General features: G+C 33.5%; 1 protein-coding gene across 1 annotated transcript; it reads left to right on the top strand.

Annotated features, from left to right (window-relative positions):
- Positions 1–861: 861 nt before the first annotated feature.
- Positions 862–12880, top strand: P58IPK (dnaJ homolog subfamily C member P58IPK). Its single transcript, XM_088270431.1, has 10 exons — positions 862–1053; positions 1212–1322; positions 4831–5030; positions 6180–6380; positions 7940–8068; positions 8408–8632; positions 8930–9047; positions 9878–10010; positions 10799–10928; positions 11654–12880. The coding sequence occupies exons 1-10, from the start codon at positions 975–977 to the stop codon at positions 11798–11800; spliced, it is 1473 nt and encodes a 490-aa protein (XP_088126557.1). The 5' UTR covers positions 862–974; the 3' UTR covers positions 11801–12880.
- Positions 12881–18788: the final 5908 nt, after the last annotated feature.

The following is an 18788-nucleotide window of genomic DNA, read 5'->3' on the forward strand; positions in this document are numbered from 1 at the left end:
CTCCTCATACATACCCGCCGATTGTTACGACTCCTAACCTGACCACTTTCAAGTATTTGGCATACCTGATCGTGCCATGTTTTTCTCGGTCTTCCTCTGCTTCTTTTCCCGCTAACATTCGCCTCATAAATTTGTTTTACCGTTCTTTCCTCACTCATTCGTTCTACATGTCCAAACCATCTCAACACACCTTTCTTAATTTTATCGATAATTGTGAATATTGAAAAATTATAAATTATATCTAATAAATTCAAATATTAGTACTTATTTGATTTGGTGTCATAAAAGGTTTTTTTAATAACGTTATGTAATTAATATTGTTTTTTTGAATTTTTTTAAATAAAATTGTTATTTTTTGTTAATTTGTGTTTTATTGGTTCAAGATTTCCTTACAAAATAAAACTTGGGAAATACTCTTCTTGCATTGTATTGAGTAGCTAACTTGTATTTCCCTGCCATGTATTTCCACGTAACGACCTAAAGCCAAAAACCATTCCTTTATCATACTATACCAACCCCATCTCTTGTTTAACATTATTGTAGATAAAGGGAGGGAGAGTAATCAGGAACTTTTAAATTGATTGTATAGTATTATATACTCAATGGCTAGTGTATTTAAGATCCACTTTTGATCAGCAATATTTTCATCTGTTAGCAATGTAATAAAAATATCCCATTTTTGTCATGAAATATGCATAAAAATAAGAAAATGAATCAAGATTTATTTTATTTACGTATTGTAATTTGGTTCTTATTAATTTTGAATGTCTACTAAAAATCGGTATAAAATATAAATTTCACCTTTATGTTTTGATTGTCGCTAACTGTAGCCGCTCGTAGCAGTTGAGAATTATTTGGACCAATCGCGTTAAACCACGAAAAGAAATGGAGTGTATTATAGTTCGTGTGTCATTTTTGTATTAATCTAGAATATAACAGACAATTTTAGTAAATCCTTTAGATAGTAACCAGCAATGGACTGTATTAAAAAAACAAATTGGCACAAGTTAACGCCATGTATATTTTTCCTAGCCTTAGAACTGTTATTTGATAGTAAGTTTCATTTTATAACCTATGTATTGTCATACAATTTTGACGTTTGCATGGTAATTATTTATTTGAACGGTATTACCGGTGTACGTGTACGTAAAAACGGTATTTAATTATGGATTTTACATGTAAAAATGTGTCATTAACAATTTTTATTTTAGTTTCAGAAGCGGTGACGTCCGCGGAAGTAAATAAACACTTAGAATTAGGTAGAGATTTCCTCTCTAAAGGTCAGTTATCAGACGCCTTAACACATTATCATGCCGCTGTTGGTGAGTTTATTATCAATATATGTATATATTTTGTAAATCATTTTTTTTTTGTCGAGATTAATATTTTTTTCTAGAAATGCATCAATATTTACTTAATTGTTTCATTTGATTTTTAATATTTGTGCAAGTGATACATCGAAACAATATTATTAATAACGTTCTGAATCAACATTATAGTTAGACGCACAGATTCCCAACCTTTTTTCGTCTAGCACCCTACTGTAAAAATTTCTCAGGGACAGGGAGAACGAAAGCTAGAAAATGTTCTCATAGAAAAAAAACAATATTGCGACTCTGTTTTGAAAAAGACAGAGTCGCAAAATTGCATAATGTATAAGGGTTTGAAAATGTATGATGAGATGCCTGAATGTATGAATAATGAAAAGAGTCTGAAAGAATTTTAAAATAATTGTTTTGTTTCCTTTAAGAAGAAGTAAATATATATATGTGATGTTAATTAGGTGTAAAAAATAGTTTTTATTAAATGTAATATAATTTAACTAAAGAAACAAAAAAATAAAAATAGAGAGGAGAATTGAAAATACATTTCTCCCTATCTAGTCCTCCTTCTGTCTCTAAGACCTCTAGTGAACATTGAACTAGAATATCTCTCCATCTTCAAATTTGTATTATGAATATTTATACAAGTATGCTTCTTGTATGAAAATCCTTTGAGAATAATATTTTAAATTGAGACACGATAGTCACTAATTTAGCAACACCATATTCTTAACATACCTAAAACAGAAATGAGAATCAATGTTATATTTAGAGATTAACACATATCGCTCACTCCTTTCGACAATGTCAAATATCAAAAATCATCCATTTTCAGAATGCCCAGAAAATGTACTATATTCCAGCAAAAGCGGCATATGTTTAACTTAATATTTATCCGCTACAGGGCAGAAAATGTTGTTTTTGCATTTTGGAAAAATGGTATTGTTTAATTATTTCTTTAAAATACTAAATATTTTTCAAATGGAGAAAAAACATGCAGGTTTTACCTAAAAATATCTGTTGAGCACTAAAAAGTTCAGTAAGTGGCTTAATATTTATTTTTAATACATTTTATTATATTCTCACACTTTAAAAACGATCTCCTGATAAGTGGCTTGATATTTATTTTTAATACATTTTATTATATTCTCACACTTTAAAAACGATCTCCTGATAAGTGGCTTGATATTTATTTTTAATACATTTTATTATATTCTTAAACTTTAAAAACGATCTCCTGAAAAATCAAGTTTTTTGATATATGACGTTGAAAGGAGTGAGCGATGTGTTAATTTGTTAAAATACATCATTTAACCCTTAGCACTGGAGTGCCACCATAGTGGTGACATGCATGGTTCACCGCATACTTTAATATATGTTGCCGGTAACAAAAAAATTAAATTTACTAATATTTTTGTATGTTATTTTATTTAGTTTTCAATACAATTAAACCAAAATCATATTAGTTCAATTGTACAGTAATAAGTTAAGGAATTCGATTGAGTTGGCGGTTTGCACATGCCAAAAATAAATAATGAACATGTGTGTCATCCAAAATTTCCACAGTGTGAATAGAACATATGGTGCATGAATAATCCCTATTTATGTTTTTCCACTCTTATGTCGGAATTTTGTTATTTTCAAACTGCACTAGAATTTAAATATAGCAGTCCCTCTGCATTCACCAATTTAGCAATCATTTCCAGCATTGCGTAGCCATGAATAATATAACATTCGTTCATTATTATTTCGATCTTACTCGAAAATTAATGAAGTTAATTTAGGGATTTATTTCTTAGTAATGCTATTTTATATTTGAAAACAATCAAAAACTTCTTTGGTAAAATGCTTCGCCTCCTCTGCATCCAAACATCTCCTCATACATGCACTCCAATTGTTTTGACTTCTGACTTGTCCACTTTCAGGAATTTGGACTACTTGATTATGCCTTGTTTTCTTCGGTCTTCATTAGCTTCACATGCCTAAACCATGTTGACATCCCTTTTTGTAGCTTCCGTAGTGTAATGGTCAGCATGCTCGGCTACCGTACTAGAAGTCCCGGGTTCAATTCCCAGGGGGAGTCAAATAAATATAAGTGATTTTTTCACTCTAATATATTTTAATTTTTTTTAACAAAAATGTTAATAATATTAGTATATAACCACTCACTGAGACTTTTATGTCTACCGGTTACGAGACATAAGCGAAACCGTTAGATATAAAAGTCGCGGTTATATACTAATATTATTAACATTTTTGTAATAAAAATAAATTAATAAAAATGACTAACCACAAAGTAAATGCTTTAAATATTAATAATATTGAGAATATTTATTCAATATTACCCTGGACTGGTATCCGAAGCGGAGGCCTGATCACCTTTCCTTCACTTGTTAATGATCAAGATAACACTGTGTCAATACGATACAGTGCCCTATGCATCATTAGGTAGGGTTTAGGGTTAGAAGAAGTTTGTAGCTTATGAAAAATGCTTATCTTAGCTGTGCATTCCTTCCGTTTCTCTGTTTGGAGATCTATCACACAATGTTTTGAGTGATGGCATTTGGACCGCTTGACTCATTTTCCAAAAATAGTTTTGGTATTTATGACCATTTCAACGGCTGACTCCCATTAATATTAAGGAATGACTATATCTTCGCATTTCTTTCGTCTGATCCGCGGTGACGGTAAACCTAGTTATACTGGAGAGATTCAATCTCTATGTTCCTGATAACTATCTCAGGTTTCGGGAGGTTAGGTTGTTCTGTCACCCAATCAGTAGAACCAACCTGCCGATGGAAATGCCGATTGGGAGGGTGGTGTCTCTGCTCAACCGTATCTCCTTGCATATCGACCTTTTTCACATCAGAGAGGGTGCCTTTAAGAGGAAAACACTGCTGGTGTAATTCTCAGTTCTTCTTCCTCTTTTTCTTGGTGTAGGCCGTACGGCCTGTTTTTAAGAGTGATTAGCATCCTGCGATGTCGATTCCCAGCTATCGATCCATCTCTTTGGTGGTCTGCCCAGGAATTGTCTACCATGGGGTTGGCCGTATAGTGCGATGTGGGGGAGTCTGGATGGTTCCTTTCTCCTCACATGCGCATACCATTGTCTCCTTCATTGCCTTCTCCCATTGCACTGACATCTTCGATCTCACATATTTCCCTGATCCTGGCGTTTCTTATTCTATCTCGAAGACTCTTGCCTGATAAGCTTCTCAGAGTTTTCATTTCTGACACTCTAAGCTTGTTTTTTGTGCCTACGGTGTCCGCTCTACTTTCGATTCCATACATCGAGATGGGTCATTCTCGGTTATGTCCACTTATTATTTTCTATCTTATCTACCTGTCCATATATATGCATGTATATATGTATACATATGTGAATGTGTGTGTATATATATTGAATGACTTATGTATATGACTATATATGTTTTTTTTTTTAAGTAATATATGATGAGAACTGTAACTTATATAAAAGAAAATAAATGAGAAAATTAAAATATTTTAGAGGGTGACCCCAACAACTACCTCACATACTACAAGCGGGGCACCGTGTACTTCGCCCTGGGCAAGGCCAAGTTCGCCTTGTCTGACTTCAGCAAGGTGCTGGAGATGAAACCCGACTTTATATCGGCTCAGGTGCAGAGGGCCAACCTCCACTTCAAGCTCGGCTCCTTGTCCGACGCCCAGCAAGACTATTACCATGTGGTGAGTAGGCGTCATATGTTTTTAGTATAAAAAAGCTGACACATGATAATAATATGATAAGTGTTTTATCACAATTAAACAAATTGAGTTGTATAAAATAAATTATGGAAATCTGCTGCTATTTTTAAACATTTTTAATTAATGTTTTACTTAGTAAATACCACTATTTCTTAAAATCTACTGTGACAGTGTTTCAATGCAAACAACGTAAACGGTGTTTGAAAATGATGCGGACTGCATCGAAACATATGTCACAGTAGATTTTAAGAAATAGTGGTATTTACTAAGTAAAACATTAATTAAAAAATGGATAGATTTTACCACAAAGTGACCGCAGAATCAATTAATGAAATTATTTTTAAACAACTATAAAACAGAATGTTAACATAATTTATATTTGAAGCACTAACTTTGTGATTTTCCATTTTATAATTAAAATGTATGTTTGTTTTAAAATCACTATAAATATTTTATTATAATGTCTACCAGTGTCGAAGCTAACCGCTTCTTTATCAAGACTGATTAATACTAAAACACTGTCTACTTAACAAAATTCAAAATATTTTGACTGCTAGGCAAAGGAGCTTGGGTAAATTTCAAGTGGCTTCATTTTTTTTTGTGTTGATTGGCAGTCACAGTCAAAAGGGATCAGGGATGATGAATGATTGGAAACATATTTAATAACAGACTTTTAGAAAAATCATTTACTTGTGTATTTATTAATTATAAATTATTATTAATTGTCTTTTGAATTTGTAATATTTCTGAGTAATCTAATTTATTGCATGTGTGTAATATATTTAGACCTTTATTTTTATCAAATGAGTGATTATTTTCTATTAACTGTGACTGCCAATCGACACAAAAAAAAATAAAACCACTTAGATAATGTTTTATTATTAATCAGTCTTGATAAAGAAGCGGTTAGCTTCGAAACCGGTAGACATTTTAATTAAGTTATAGTAAAATATTTATAGTGATTTTAAATCATTATAAACAGGTTAATAACATAAGTTACATTTAGATTTTAAAAAAATGTTATATTTTAATTACAAAATGGAAAATCACCAAGTAATAGCTTCAAATATAAATTGCTTCAAATATAGTGATTTTAAAACAAAGTTATATTTTAATCATATTATTTTTCAGCTTATAGCGGATCCTCAGAACGACGAGGCGAACGTAAACTATGGACGCATATCGGAGATCTCGGAGGACATGCAGCTGGCGGAGGCCTACTACCGCGGGCAGGACTACGCGGCGTGCGTGGAGCAGGTGCAGAGGCTGCTGGAGCCCTGCCCGTGGGCGGCGCACCTGCGGCAGCTCAGGGCCGAGTGCTACATCGCCATGGTGAGATCACTTAACAGATTAACCAATGTATTTTGCAGACTATAAGATGCTTTAAAAAATTGCCTCCTAAATTCATTTGCTTCTTTATTTATTGTTTGTATTATATTACTTATATATAAATAATAAATATAGTAAATATTTCATTCATTTTAATTCAAACCCTTATCCGCACCCCAATGGTGCATAGGGCACTGCATCATTAAACGTAGTGTTATCTTGATCGTTAACATATGAAGGAAAGGTGATCAGCCCTCCGCTTCCGGTACCAGTCCAAGGTAATATTGAATAAATATAAGAGTGAAAAAATCACTTTTATATATATATTTGACCCCCCCTGGGAATCGAACCCGGGACCTCCAGTACGGTAGCCAAGCGTGCTGACCATTACACTACGGAGGCGGACAAATAATAATAATATAAAACTTTTAAGAAACGTCTGAGACATTACTATTTATGATTAGAATCCTAACTGTCCACCAAACCTCTTCCATTAGTTTTTCCCTCTACCTCCTTCCCTTAACTCCCTTTTTCCTTTGCTTTCCTTATTATCATCAATTTATAATTTATGTTTTCTAAATGTTCAAGTTCTATCTACCCTCTGATTGTAAACAGCTATATATGGTCTCTAACGTTTTGATAAATATCACTAATCTGTTTTTGGTTGGTTGGAAGAAATTGCTTTTTAGCAATAAGCCCGCCAATGTACTTATTTCTTTTCTGTACATGAAGTTTAATATTAAACAAAATAAATATGTACTATCTTATTTATATTTTAAATTAACACATTGTTTGCGGGAAATGCTTAAAAGTGTATTTTACATACTGTTGGTAGAGAGCGGGAGACGCTTATAAACATTCTATTTTAGTAGAGTAGTGTTTAGTAGAGTATTTTGGTAGAGTGTGAGAGACGCCAAAAAACTGTACAGATGGGAATCGGGTTTGCTGTTACTTGTGATTAGTACTGAGGGTCGGGCGGCACACTGTCTGAGTAAAATAAGGGTTGGGGTTGATGAAAAAACCACCCGACCCTCAGTATACTAATTACAAGCAACCGCAAACGCAATTCCCATCTGTACAATGCTTTTTGGCGTCCCTCGAACTTTAACAAAAGAAAGCAAATAGGGTGCTTATAAGCGTCTCTCGTTCTCTATCAACACTATGTAAAAGTCCCTTATAAAGGTGTAGACTGACCGGAGCATTTCGTCGTAACGTAACACGTTACGATGCGAGCATTCAGACAGTCGGTAGGTACAGCGAGCCAAGTGCTCCATTCATAGTTTCGGATGCTCGGTGATGCTCGCCGCGAGCGATGTTACGACGTTGTGTTACGACGAAATGCTCCGGTCAGTCTCCACCTTAAGCATTTCCTGCAAACAATGTGTTAAATATATAAGCTAAATGTTGCAAAAATTAATATTACCAAATGCAAGATATCTGTGCTGCCATCTGTTATCACAACATGGATGCACAAAGTGCAATGAACATATTATTGCCTCTTTCAAGTATATATTTAGCTTTGAAATTTTCCCATTTACTGATAGGTAACTTGATATTTTCAGGGTGACATATTAGGGGCAGTATCGGACATTCGGTCTGTGAACAGATTGCAACAAGACTCTACGGATGGCTACTTCAGACTGGCATCGCTACTTTACTCAAATTTGGGACACGTAGCTGACGCATTGAAGGTAACAAATTACATTTTTCTGTGTGTTGTCCGTATCAATTTTTCAATCATCAATAATTAGATTTGAAAGACCAATTTATACACAAACCACTACTCTACAAATATGAGCAAATATAATAAAATACCTCACCACTGTCTTTGCAAAACATTTTTTGTCTTTTTCACATCCATACGTTTTGAGTAATTTTGTTGAAATAATATGTCAACACTTAAAGTTCCAAGATGGACACAGGAAATATTCAACAAATTTCAACTCACGATAGTCAAACAACTATACGCTAAAACAATCCTTACATATGTTATACATGTTATGAATTTTGTATATTTATTCATAAACCAGGAAATCCGAGAGTGCCTGAAGTTAGATCCGGAGCATAAAGACTGCTTCCCGTTGTACAAAACGATAAAGAAGATCGACAAGTTCATCAGCGATGCCCAGGCTGGCCAGGAGGCGGGAGACTACAAGAAGTGCATAGAGGCTGCCGAAAAGGTGATCAGCAACGAGCTGGACGCCACCATGGTCATCTGGGAGGCCAAGAAGATGCTCTGCGTATGCTCCAATAAGGTTCGTGTCAACCTTTTTAACCTTTCCCGTATGGTGCTAAAAACTTCCGCGTGCAACGGTGATATGTATTTTGTACTCCATATGAAAATGTGATTTAAAAATGGGGAAAATGTGATTTTAAATGTAGCTTTTATTGACCATAGTTGGAGTTGAAATGTAACAATTTTGTAATGTTAGCTCTGGTAAGTATCTGAAAATGAGAAAAAAATACATCACTACTCACTACATCACATCCGATGGTGCCCTGTGCAATAATATCTATAGCTGTTTAATAAATATCGTGTTAAAATATTTTAGGATGAGCAATATACGCCAGCCGTGACGTACTGCAGAGAGGCGTTAGAGATATTGAAAGATGTAAATATATATTGCGAAATGGCCGAGGCGCTCATTGGCCTAGAGATGTATGATGAAGGTGAGTTTACCATCTATTCTTTTATCTGTTGTCGGTCTCCTTTTCCGGATCCATCTGGGACATCTTCTGAACTCCAATCCTAGCCCAGTCACAACCACTTAAAGCTTTTGAACGAGCAGTGTTCACAAACGGCACATGTATTGTATTGCGCCAGCACTTGTATATTTCTACTTGTTTGCATTTCTAAGATAAACAACCCAAACAGTTCGCCAGTCCCTTTTTATTGGAATTTACATATAAAAATATTTTAATAGAAAAATTCTTCAATAAATGACCAAATTTTATCTTGCCGCTTCACCGTAGAAAATGATTCATATATGCACCGTAAGCAACACTGAAATAACATATACCCAGGGGCGTGCATTCCATATAGGCAGAAAAACAGTGCTTATCCTTACCTGCGTGATATATAAAACCTTACCTGCTTACTTACCTGCGTGATATATAAAAATGCAACCAGTACCTACCCTATCATTCTAAGTAGTACCTAGCTTATCTTACTACCTACCTCTACTGCCTGCCCTAATTAATTATCTGTGCACGCCACTGCAGGTACCTAGTGGAATTATTTTGTGTGGTGTTATAGGATTATTTGGTTGAAAAAAATTATAGGATTATTTGTGTTATAGGATTATTAGGTTGAAAAAAAGTTTCGGAAAATTATTTAAATTTTCATAACATTTTGAGAAAGCACTTTTAAAAAAGAAGCAGAAGGCAATTTATCACAAACCCATTTTTTCAATTTATTTTCAACAAAATAAATCATTTTTACTTGAATGTGTTATTTAATTTGTTTACTTATATAGAAAATACAATGTATATTATTTTAGCTGTCTACAAGTACCAGGATGCCCTGGCAGTTGATGACCAGAATCCTCGAGCCAAGGAAGGAAGGCAGAGAGCGCAAAAACTACAAAAGCAGGCTGAAAAAAGAGATTATTATAAAATACTTAATGTCAAAAGGTGAATATTGAGTCAAGTTACACCAAAATGATTTTTAATCTAAAGTATTCTCTCTCTCTGGTCTCAATCCTGCAGATTGGTCTGCAGCAACGGATAACATCTCCTTCGCCATTCCCGTCTATTTCCCGAAACCCTCTTTGGCTCCTCATCTGTCGAGCAGCCCATGTCTTCGTATAAGTCGCTTGGGTATTCGCGGCGTGGGCGTCCTCTGGCGTTTGTTCCCTGGACCGTCCCCTCTATTATTTTGTGCAGGAAACCCTCTTGTCTTAGCATGCGGCCGATCCATTCGGTGCGTCTCTTGGAGATAGTCGCGAGTAGGTGCTTCCTTTCTTTGATTAATCGCAGTACCTCGTCGTAAAGGCATTAGCTACACCTAAATAATTTTTACTTTCTATTTAGTTATATAATGGGCACGGTCGGCTACCATTCTGGAGGTCCCGAGTTCGATTCCCAGGGGGGGTCAAATAAATATAAGTGATTTTTTCACTCTAATATTTATTCAATACTACCCTGGACTGGTACCTCAAGCGGAGGACTGATCACCTTTCCTTCGTGTGTTAACGATCAAGATAACACTGTGTTTATATAATGCAGTGCCCTATGCGCCATTGGGGTGCGGATAAGGATTTGAATTGAATTGAATATATAATGGGCTACTCATTGCGATTTTGTGAAGTCATTATCCTGTATAACTTACATGTAATTTTATAAATCATAAATCATAGCTTCCTAAAATTTTTATTATTGATTAGTTTTTTTTCTTCAAATGATTGAGTGATTGATTCCAGATCTGCGACGAAGCAGGAGGTAGTTAAGGCGTATAGGAAAGCCGCACAGAAATGGCATCCTGATAATTTTCAAGGGGACGAGAAGAAGATTGCTGAGAAAAAGTTCATCGATGTAGCAGCCGCCAAAGAAGTAATATTATATTTTTATTATTCCTAATATGTATTATTAATATTTGAAGCATTTACTTTGCGGTTAGTCATTTTTACTTTTATATATTTTTTTACAAAAATGTTAGTAATATTAGTATACCACTCACAGAGATTTTTATGTCTACCAGTCTGACATGTACTAGAATTATATGTATACTTGTGTATTTCCATAATTGCAAAAAAACATGTTTTTAAATTACAGGTATATAAAAACACTATTGCAACATTGTGTCAAAATTTCAAAACAATCCAGACATAACGTTCTGTTCACCATTGGGTACAGATGGTAGTCACGTTTTAGATTGAGATGTAGCTAAACCTTACCCAGCTAACCTATCTAAAAATCAACTTTAACGTTATTAGCTTGTCCGCCTCCGTAGTGTAATGGTCAGTACGCTCGGCTACCGTACTGGAGGTCCCGGGTTCGATTCCCAGGGGGGGTCAAATAAATATAAGTGATTTTTTCACTCTTATATTTATTCAATATTACCTTGGAATGGTACCGGAAGCGGAGGGCTGACCACCTTTCCTTCATGTGTTAACGATCAAGATAACACTGCGTTTATGTGATGCAGTGCCCTATGCACCATTGGGGTGCGGATAAGGGTTTGAATGAAATTAGCTTGAGTTTCAAAAGAATTTTAAATTTTAATTTGTGTTTTGTGCATTCTCTGTTCATTAAATTTTTGCAATTATCCTTTTCAGGTCCTCACGGATCCAGACAAGCGAGCTCAGTTTGATGCCGGAGACGATCCCTTGGACCCGGAGGCGGGTCGGGGAGACGCCCGCGGCAACCCCTTCCACCACTTCCATCATGGCAGCCCGTTCCAGTTCAAGTTCCACTTCAACTGAGGTCCAGCCGTCCCCCCGCTCCCGACTAGAACCCGAGTCCTCACTGCCGCAGAACAACTGTCTAGTGTCAAACGCGGCAATAGCGCAAATAAAAATACAACCATCGGAATCAAAGATAATAGAAAAATATCAAACAGGACGTTTTTTATCTGCCGTGTGAATTTGAATCGCAAGTCATGATGTTTTGGGATTCGACCAGTATTTTCTACCATATTTTCACGTTTCACCATAATTTTTTTCTTTTGGCAATTTAGAAATAAATAAAAATCTTTTTTTTTTTTAAATCAATAATGCTGTACATAAGTGATACTGATAATTCATTCAGTTTTTTTTTTCTTGCTGCCTCAAATCGGCTGTCCAATGTCTCACGTAGCATCTACAAGATGTGTTCATTTTGAAAAAGCTAAACTTGCCAAGGAAAATTCGTAAGCGTCAATCAAATTATGATTTGGAAAAATGTGATTTTATACGTGAACAATTCATTTATGAATTACATCATATTTAGTAGTCAAAATATACCAAATTACGTGTAATTCTCATATCTTATGATCCTTTGGTTACTTTTTTATCAAATAATTGAAAAGGAATACACTGGTGTTAAAAATAGCACTTTTTGCCTTATTCTCGTTAGAATGCTACTGTACCTCATCAATGAAACATTTTCTTTCATCTTCCTGTCTAAAGCGTTGTATATTATATAATTTTACAGAATCCTATACATATTTATTTCTTGGAGTACATTCTACATTCTTTTTGCCCAAGCTAGATTAGCTTAGATATAAACAAACGTTGTACAAAATAATTATTTTTCAGATTGATTTATTGACGTCAAACATAGTTTTTTAGAATGACGCATGCAATATTTTGAATCTAGGTTTCCAATCTGAATCATTTACTCTTTGATTCGATGATGTCATTTTGCCAGATGATATTCTGTACGTACCCATCCGCACTTGGTTTCAAATATCCATAAAATTTTATGTTCTTTGTTTGCAAACATTCGAAACCTTCTGTAAAATTATTTAATACATATATTATATTAAATACATCCTATTCGCTTGAATATAATTTGTCAATAAATTTGAGTATTATTTATTTATAGCTATAAATATTCAACTGTGTTATTCTTCTGAAATGATCGCTTGACAGTAAATAGTTTTATGTGCATACGTGTTATCTTATTACTGGCAAAAAGCTTTATGTCCAAATCCATTTTTATACTTAAAAATAATAAAGTTACCTGAACACTTTCATGATTATTTGTGATGCTTACTCCTCACCTGGGATTGGCACACAGTCTGTGACATCTCTGATAACGCCCACCGCGTGTTAGGCACATTTAGTGCAGCGCACAAGATTCAAACCTCGATTTCTCTGGACAAAGTATTAGTAAAAATTATGATTTTTAGCATATAGCATAGCTTAGTCATCGTACTTCATATATCTATGGAAATAATCACCAAGATATATATCCTTTTGTACAGTTAGTTACATAAGAGAATTGGGCTGTGTGTTCACCGCTATGATAAGACAAAATACATCTGCATTTTGCTCGGACTGCATTTGAAATATAATACATAGTTTGAGCAATTGTGAGAGAGACGCAGTTAAAATATTTTTACCAGTAATAAGAATATACATAACACAGTTCAATATGTGACTACATATGTATGTATGTATAACTGCATATGTAATATGATTTATAACAGTGTTATTAAAAATGTTAATTCTATAATAATTGCTGTCGTAAGTAATTTTCTTCAATCACTATCGTTGTCTTTCAAAAAAATGGAAATGGCAAATTTATTTTTTTGTAATTGCAAGACTGATATTAAATATTACTTAATTGAAATAATTATTTATGGCGGAGTGGTCAGCGCACATTATAATAAGATACGTATTGACTCTTGCCAGACAAAAGACGCTAAGTGGCAAATGGCCGCCTTTGACCAGACGCATTCCAAGCTTTGTTAAGCATTCATATTGCTGTACCGTTTTATAATAATTAGATGGAATAACGTCTTGGCGTTGTTTTAACTAGGATGACTACCTTATAATGTAAGTAAACCTTAAGTGCGTGTCCTGAAAAGGAGTGATTTGTCACTCATAATCTTTTTGGCTGGCAACAGTCAATATCAAAGCTACATTTATTCAATTTTCTAATAAATATTCAGTACATATTTAATTAATTATTAATCGCAATGGATAATTTCTGTTCACAAGGATGAGCATTTTTAAAATGAATAAAATACATCACTATATGATATTTTGATCCATTAATTTTCTTGATTTTTGTATCCGTTCAGACGGTGATAGAGTTCATCCGAGTTACTATACCATGTGCCAATGTTGACAAGGTGAGCTAATGACACATGGCATATTTAACCCAAATATATAAATAAATAGCCCATATCAGCTTCTGTCACGCAATATCCAAATCCAGCGTTGATATTATTCGTAATGTAATGTACCTATCATAAATCATAGATTTATATGCGTACAAAATTAAATATTATGTGTGTACACATTTAATTTGGACTACTAACTCTACATTCTTTGTTTTAAAAAAATAAATATAGACATATATTAGTAAAAGCTAGAATAACCCTTTCTTGCCTATCGATTCAACACTAAAACCGCAAAGGTGTTGTTTTCTAACCCCTAAAATTATTGTATTTATCTTTTTGTGTTTTGCATATTGACTAGCTCTAATGTTTTAGCCTTTTCAATGTATAAATATTTTCTTTAATATATTTAAATTAAATTGGAGTGTGAACCATGAGTTATTGAGACTGACAAAATAATATAGGGTGAGTCATAGTCAACCATCAAAAAGTTGTGCCTTTTTCGTATTTCTAGAAGTTTCTAAGACTGGTTTGATTTTTTTGTAATGTAACTGTGTAAGAAGGCGAGCAGAAATGATATTTTCATGACCATTTTGCATCAACTGTTTCGTGGATGTGTCAGTCTATACACTATCATTTGGCCATCAGACTTTTTTGTGGCACTATCTGAAAAAAAAGCTTTCCATCGCTGTCTACAGTCTCTTGCTTTTCTGAAAAACAATATTTCGACAGTGACGCTTTGCCATCTCACAGAAAGTGTCCGAAACGAGACAGAACTGGTATCAATGCTAGATGTGGTCATTTGCCAGATATAATTTGGTAAATACCATCAAAAACTTTGTGGTATTTACCAATTGCCTTTGAGTTATAATTTAAAATAAATATTACCACAATGTGACAGCTAAATCAATTCATGAAATCATTTTTCCATTATCGATATGGCAGTCACTTTGAGGTAATATTTATCTGTCTTTAAATTTAACATTTACTTGGTGAATATCGTTAGTTGTGTATACTATATTGTGACATGTGTTTTAACAAACTCAACAGTATTATCAAACACCATATCACAATAGAGTGTAATAATTAGTGATATTTTATAGGTGAATGTTAAACTTTGAAATGAAATTCGGTAAACTAATCATTTACCGTTCAGTGGCTCACCCTATAGGTAAATGTTATATGTGTATGCAAAACATTTAGAGGCATTCAAATAAATATATTTAATTCCGTAATATTGAGCAATAATATATTATTATGCCAGTGGTTCTAGCTTTAATGTGCAGAATTCATGTTGAAAAGTTTCTTCACTGTTAGTTCAAAGCACCAAAGATTTACATTTAAACCTTCATATTAATAATCTTGTATTACTGTTCGAAGCAATAGTGGAGGTAACAACGAGTATCTTATAAAAAGTTTGAAAATGAATCAAATTTAGTGCAAAATTGACATCGTAAAAATATATGAATCCTTTATTCACAACACCTAAAAAGTTAAAATACTGTAACCTTTGAGAATTTTAAACTAATACTGTTTTTCACATATGGGCTCGATTGGAATATAAATGCCATTAAAAAATGTTATGTATACAAATACAGTAGTCTTACAGTATTCACAGGGGTCTCTTCCTTAGCAAAGTTTGCGAGTCTGCGAATATAGAGACTACTCTCAGCCATCTAACTGCATGATGTTAAGGTATACATATTTAAATACAAAATATCATTTTTTAAATTTTTATAACCCTTATCCGCACCTAATGGTGCATAGGGTACTGCAACAAATCGACGCAGTGTTATCTTGATCATTACTTACATGAAGGCAAGGTGATCACTCTTGCGCTTCAGGAACCAGTCCAGGGTAATATTAAATAAATATTACAGTGTTAAATCACTAATATTTATTTTCACCTCCCCCCCTGGGAATCGAACCCGGGACCTCCAGCACGGTAGCTAAACACGCTGACCATTACACCACGGAGGCGGACAAAATATCATTACTAAACTAATAACTTTTGTATGCAGTAATTCCATAAATATTGGGGATCAAAACCTATATTTATACAGCAAGCTCTCAATTTACCGGAATGGATGGTAGATAATTTTTCCGGATGATCAATTTCCCAGCTAAACCACAGAGATTTAAAAAAAAACATTCAATTAAAAGAAATTCAGAATAGCATTGTTTCCCAAAAGATGTGACAATCATAATTCCCGTGTTAGAAATCCGATCATAAAAATGAGTAAAACAATTGTTTTTTTGGTAATTTTGCAGCTTACTTTTTCAGCATTTTTATTAATTAAAAAAAAAAAACAGGTTATCGAGATCATATGATCCCCTTCCCGTCTAATGTTGTCCTGGTAAATTGACTGTCAGCTATCTGAAAAAAAAAGTTTATTCTTCTGAACAGAAATGTTTTGCTGTATTTGTTTATATTACTCTGTTATAAAATTGTACAATTATTAATGACAATTTTAAAATATTTCATTTTAAATGCCTTGATTCTATTAGCAATATATAAAATAGGGTATCCATTATACAAGACATTCCGAACCACTGTAGTTTTATTGTAGCTTTTATTAAATAAATTCTCAATTACGCATATTTCTATCCCTCCTACATATTGCAAGCTACCAAATGCAATTTTTGAGAGAAAAATCATTCAAACTAGTTTTTTTCCGGAACATCTACATATATGCATTGGCAGGGTTGTTTTCAAGAAAATATGTAAATGCGTTATTTAAAATTTCTCTTTTTTATTATTCGGATCTAAAAAACATAAAGAAATTTATTATTTTGGAACTGGAAATTGCTTATTTGTGGGATGCAATTGTATTATGTGTAAGAGGGGTCGATATTAATTTGTGTGGTTTGAGAATAATATGTATGTTGAGTTAAAATAATAGCATCATCTTTGTAACAGAAAAGGAGTATAATTTTGCGCTTGTTCTTAATTTGCTATTTATTGTTATATTAAAATTAAGTACTTGTAAGAATGCAGGCTGTTAAACAAAAAGTCACTTAAAATACGTAATAAAGTAGCCATGTACTCAATTTTTTTTATTTAATTTCCAATTTTTAATAACTTGTTAGTATTCTGTTAATTCTATTTTTTTTTCTTACACCATAGTTATTCTGAAAATTTACTCTTCTTCTGAAAAGGCTACTTTGGTATGTAAATTAGTGTCTTTGTATGTAATACTTATTGAAATTCGGTCCAAAGAATTTAAAAATATATTTTATCACTCGCAAAATTTGCCCGTATATAAAGGTGGAGACTGATGGGAGCATTTCTTCGTAACGTAACACGTTACGATGCGAGCATTCAGACAGTCGGTACAGCGAACCGAGCGCTCCATCCATAGTTTCGGATGCTCGCTGATGCTCGCCGCGAGCGATGTTACGACGTTATGTTACTATGAAATGCTCCAGTTAGTCTCCACCTTTAGACCATTGATTGTTTAATAATGCAGTGCTCCGTAACCTTTTCTCACCTATGACACCAAAATTCTTTCTAGAATTCCGCGGCACAACAAAAGCCAAAATGTATAAACCATTGAAAAATTATTTAGTTATAATAATGATTTCATACTACATTTTGATCAATATATAATATTATATAAAATAATTTGTCATTGTGTATTAAATACATATTTAAAAATTGTAAAATTTCTAATACATACATTGAATTTGAATTAGGCACTTCTGTATCCGGCTCATAGCACACAGGTTGCGGGGAACTGTAATAATGTGCTATGAAAAATGGAAAAAAAAAATTATTTTAATTATCATTCATTCTCATTCATTTAAAAAAATATAGTTTTATGCTTAAAAGAATGAAGCATGTTATGTATGTTTTTCTGTGTATTTTGATACTAAAAATTACGCACTTATCCTTGTTTTAAAAATATGATTATTTTAAACCGCTTTCTTAGATTGAATTAATTACATACTAATTTATTTATTTCTCGTCCTTGTACAAAACAGAATGGTATAAAATTGTTTTGAATTTTGTATGAAAAAGCGGTGTATTTTCAATCTAGTGAGGATCACTACTGGTTTTCTGGGATAATAAGTGTTTATTATGGTTCCTGGACTTCATCACAGAGTGAACGTTGAGTAATAGTGTGTTGTAAATATTTATATTATAATTTAATAAAATTATATTGTTTTTAATATGTTGTTTTTTTAATTTCCTGCTTCATTTATTACCTTTCCGATAAAAAGAAAAATGACAACTCTGAATTATTACCATGTAATATATTATGAACTAAAAATAAGACTTATTAAGAGATAAGCATTATCGATAAAATTAAGAAAGGTGTGTTGAGATGGTTTGGACATGTAGAACGAATGAGTGAGGAAAGAACGGTAAAACAAATTTATGAGGCGAATGTTAGCGGGAAAAGAAGCAGAGGAAGACCGAGAAAAACATGGCACGATCAGGTATGCCAAATACTTGAAAGTGGTCAGGTTAGGAGTCGTAACAATCGGCGGGTATGTATGAGGAGATGCATGAACGTGGAAGAGGCGAAGAATGTTTGCAAGGACAGAGTGGTGTGGCGCTCTATTCTCTCTGCCTACCCCTGCGGGGAAGCGGCGTGATGGTTAGTTAGTTAGTTAGTTAAAAATAAGACTTGTTATTT

The sequence above is a fragment of the Brachycentrus maculatus genome, unplaced genomic scaffold (genome assembly GCF_059751285.1).
Source record: "Brachycentrus maculatus isolate JH-2025_06_01 unplaced genomic scaffold, ASM5975128v1 h1tg000386l, whole genome shotgun sequence".
Lineage (NCBI taxonomy): Eukaryota > Metazoa > Arthropoda > Insecta > Trichoptera > Brachycentridae > Brachycentrus > Brachycentrus maculatus.

Coding starts and splice junctions, on each gene's coding strand:
- P58IPK (XM_088270431.1), top strand. CDS start 975: ATGGACTGTATTAAAAAAACAAATTGGCACAAGTTAACGCCATGTATA. Junction 8,633..8,929: donor TCTGCGTATGCTCCAATAAG/GTTCGTGTCAAC, acceptor AAAATATTTTAG/GATGAGCAATATACGCCAGC. Junction 9,048..9,877: donor CCTAGAGATGTATGATGAAG/GTGAGTTTACCA, acceptor ATATTATTTTAG/CTGTCTACAAGTACCAGGAT.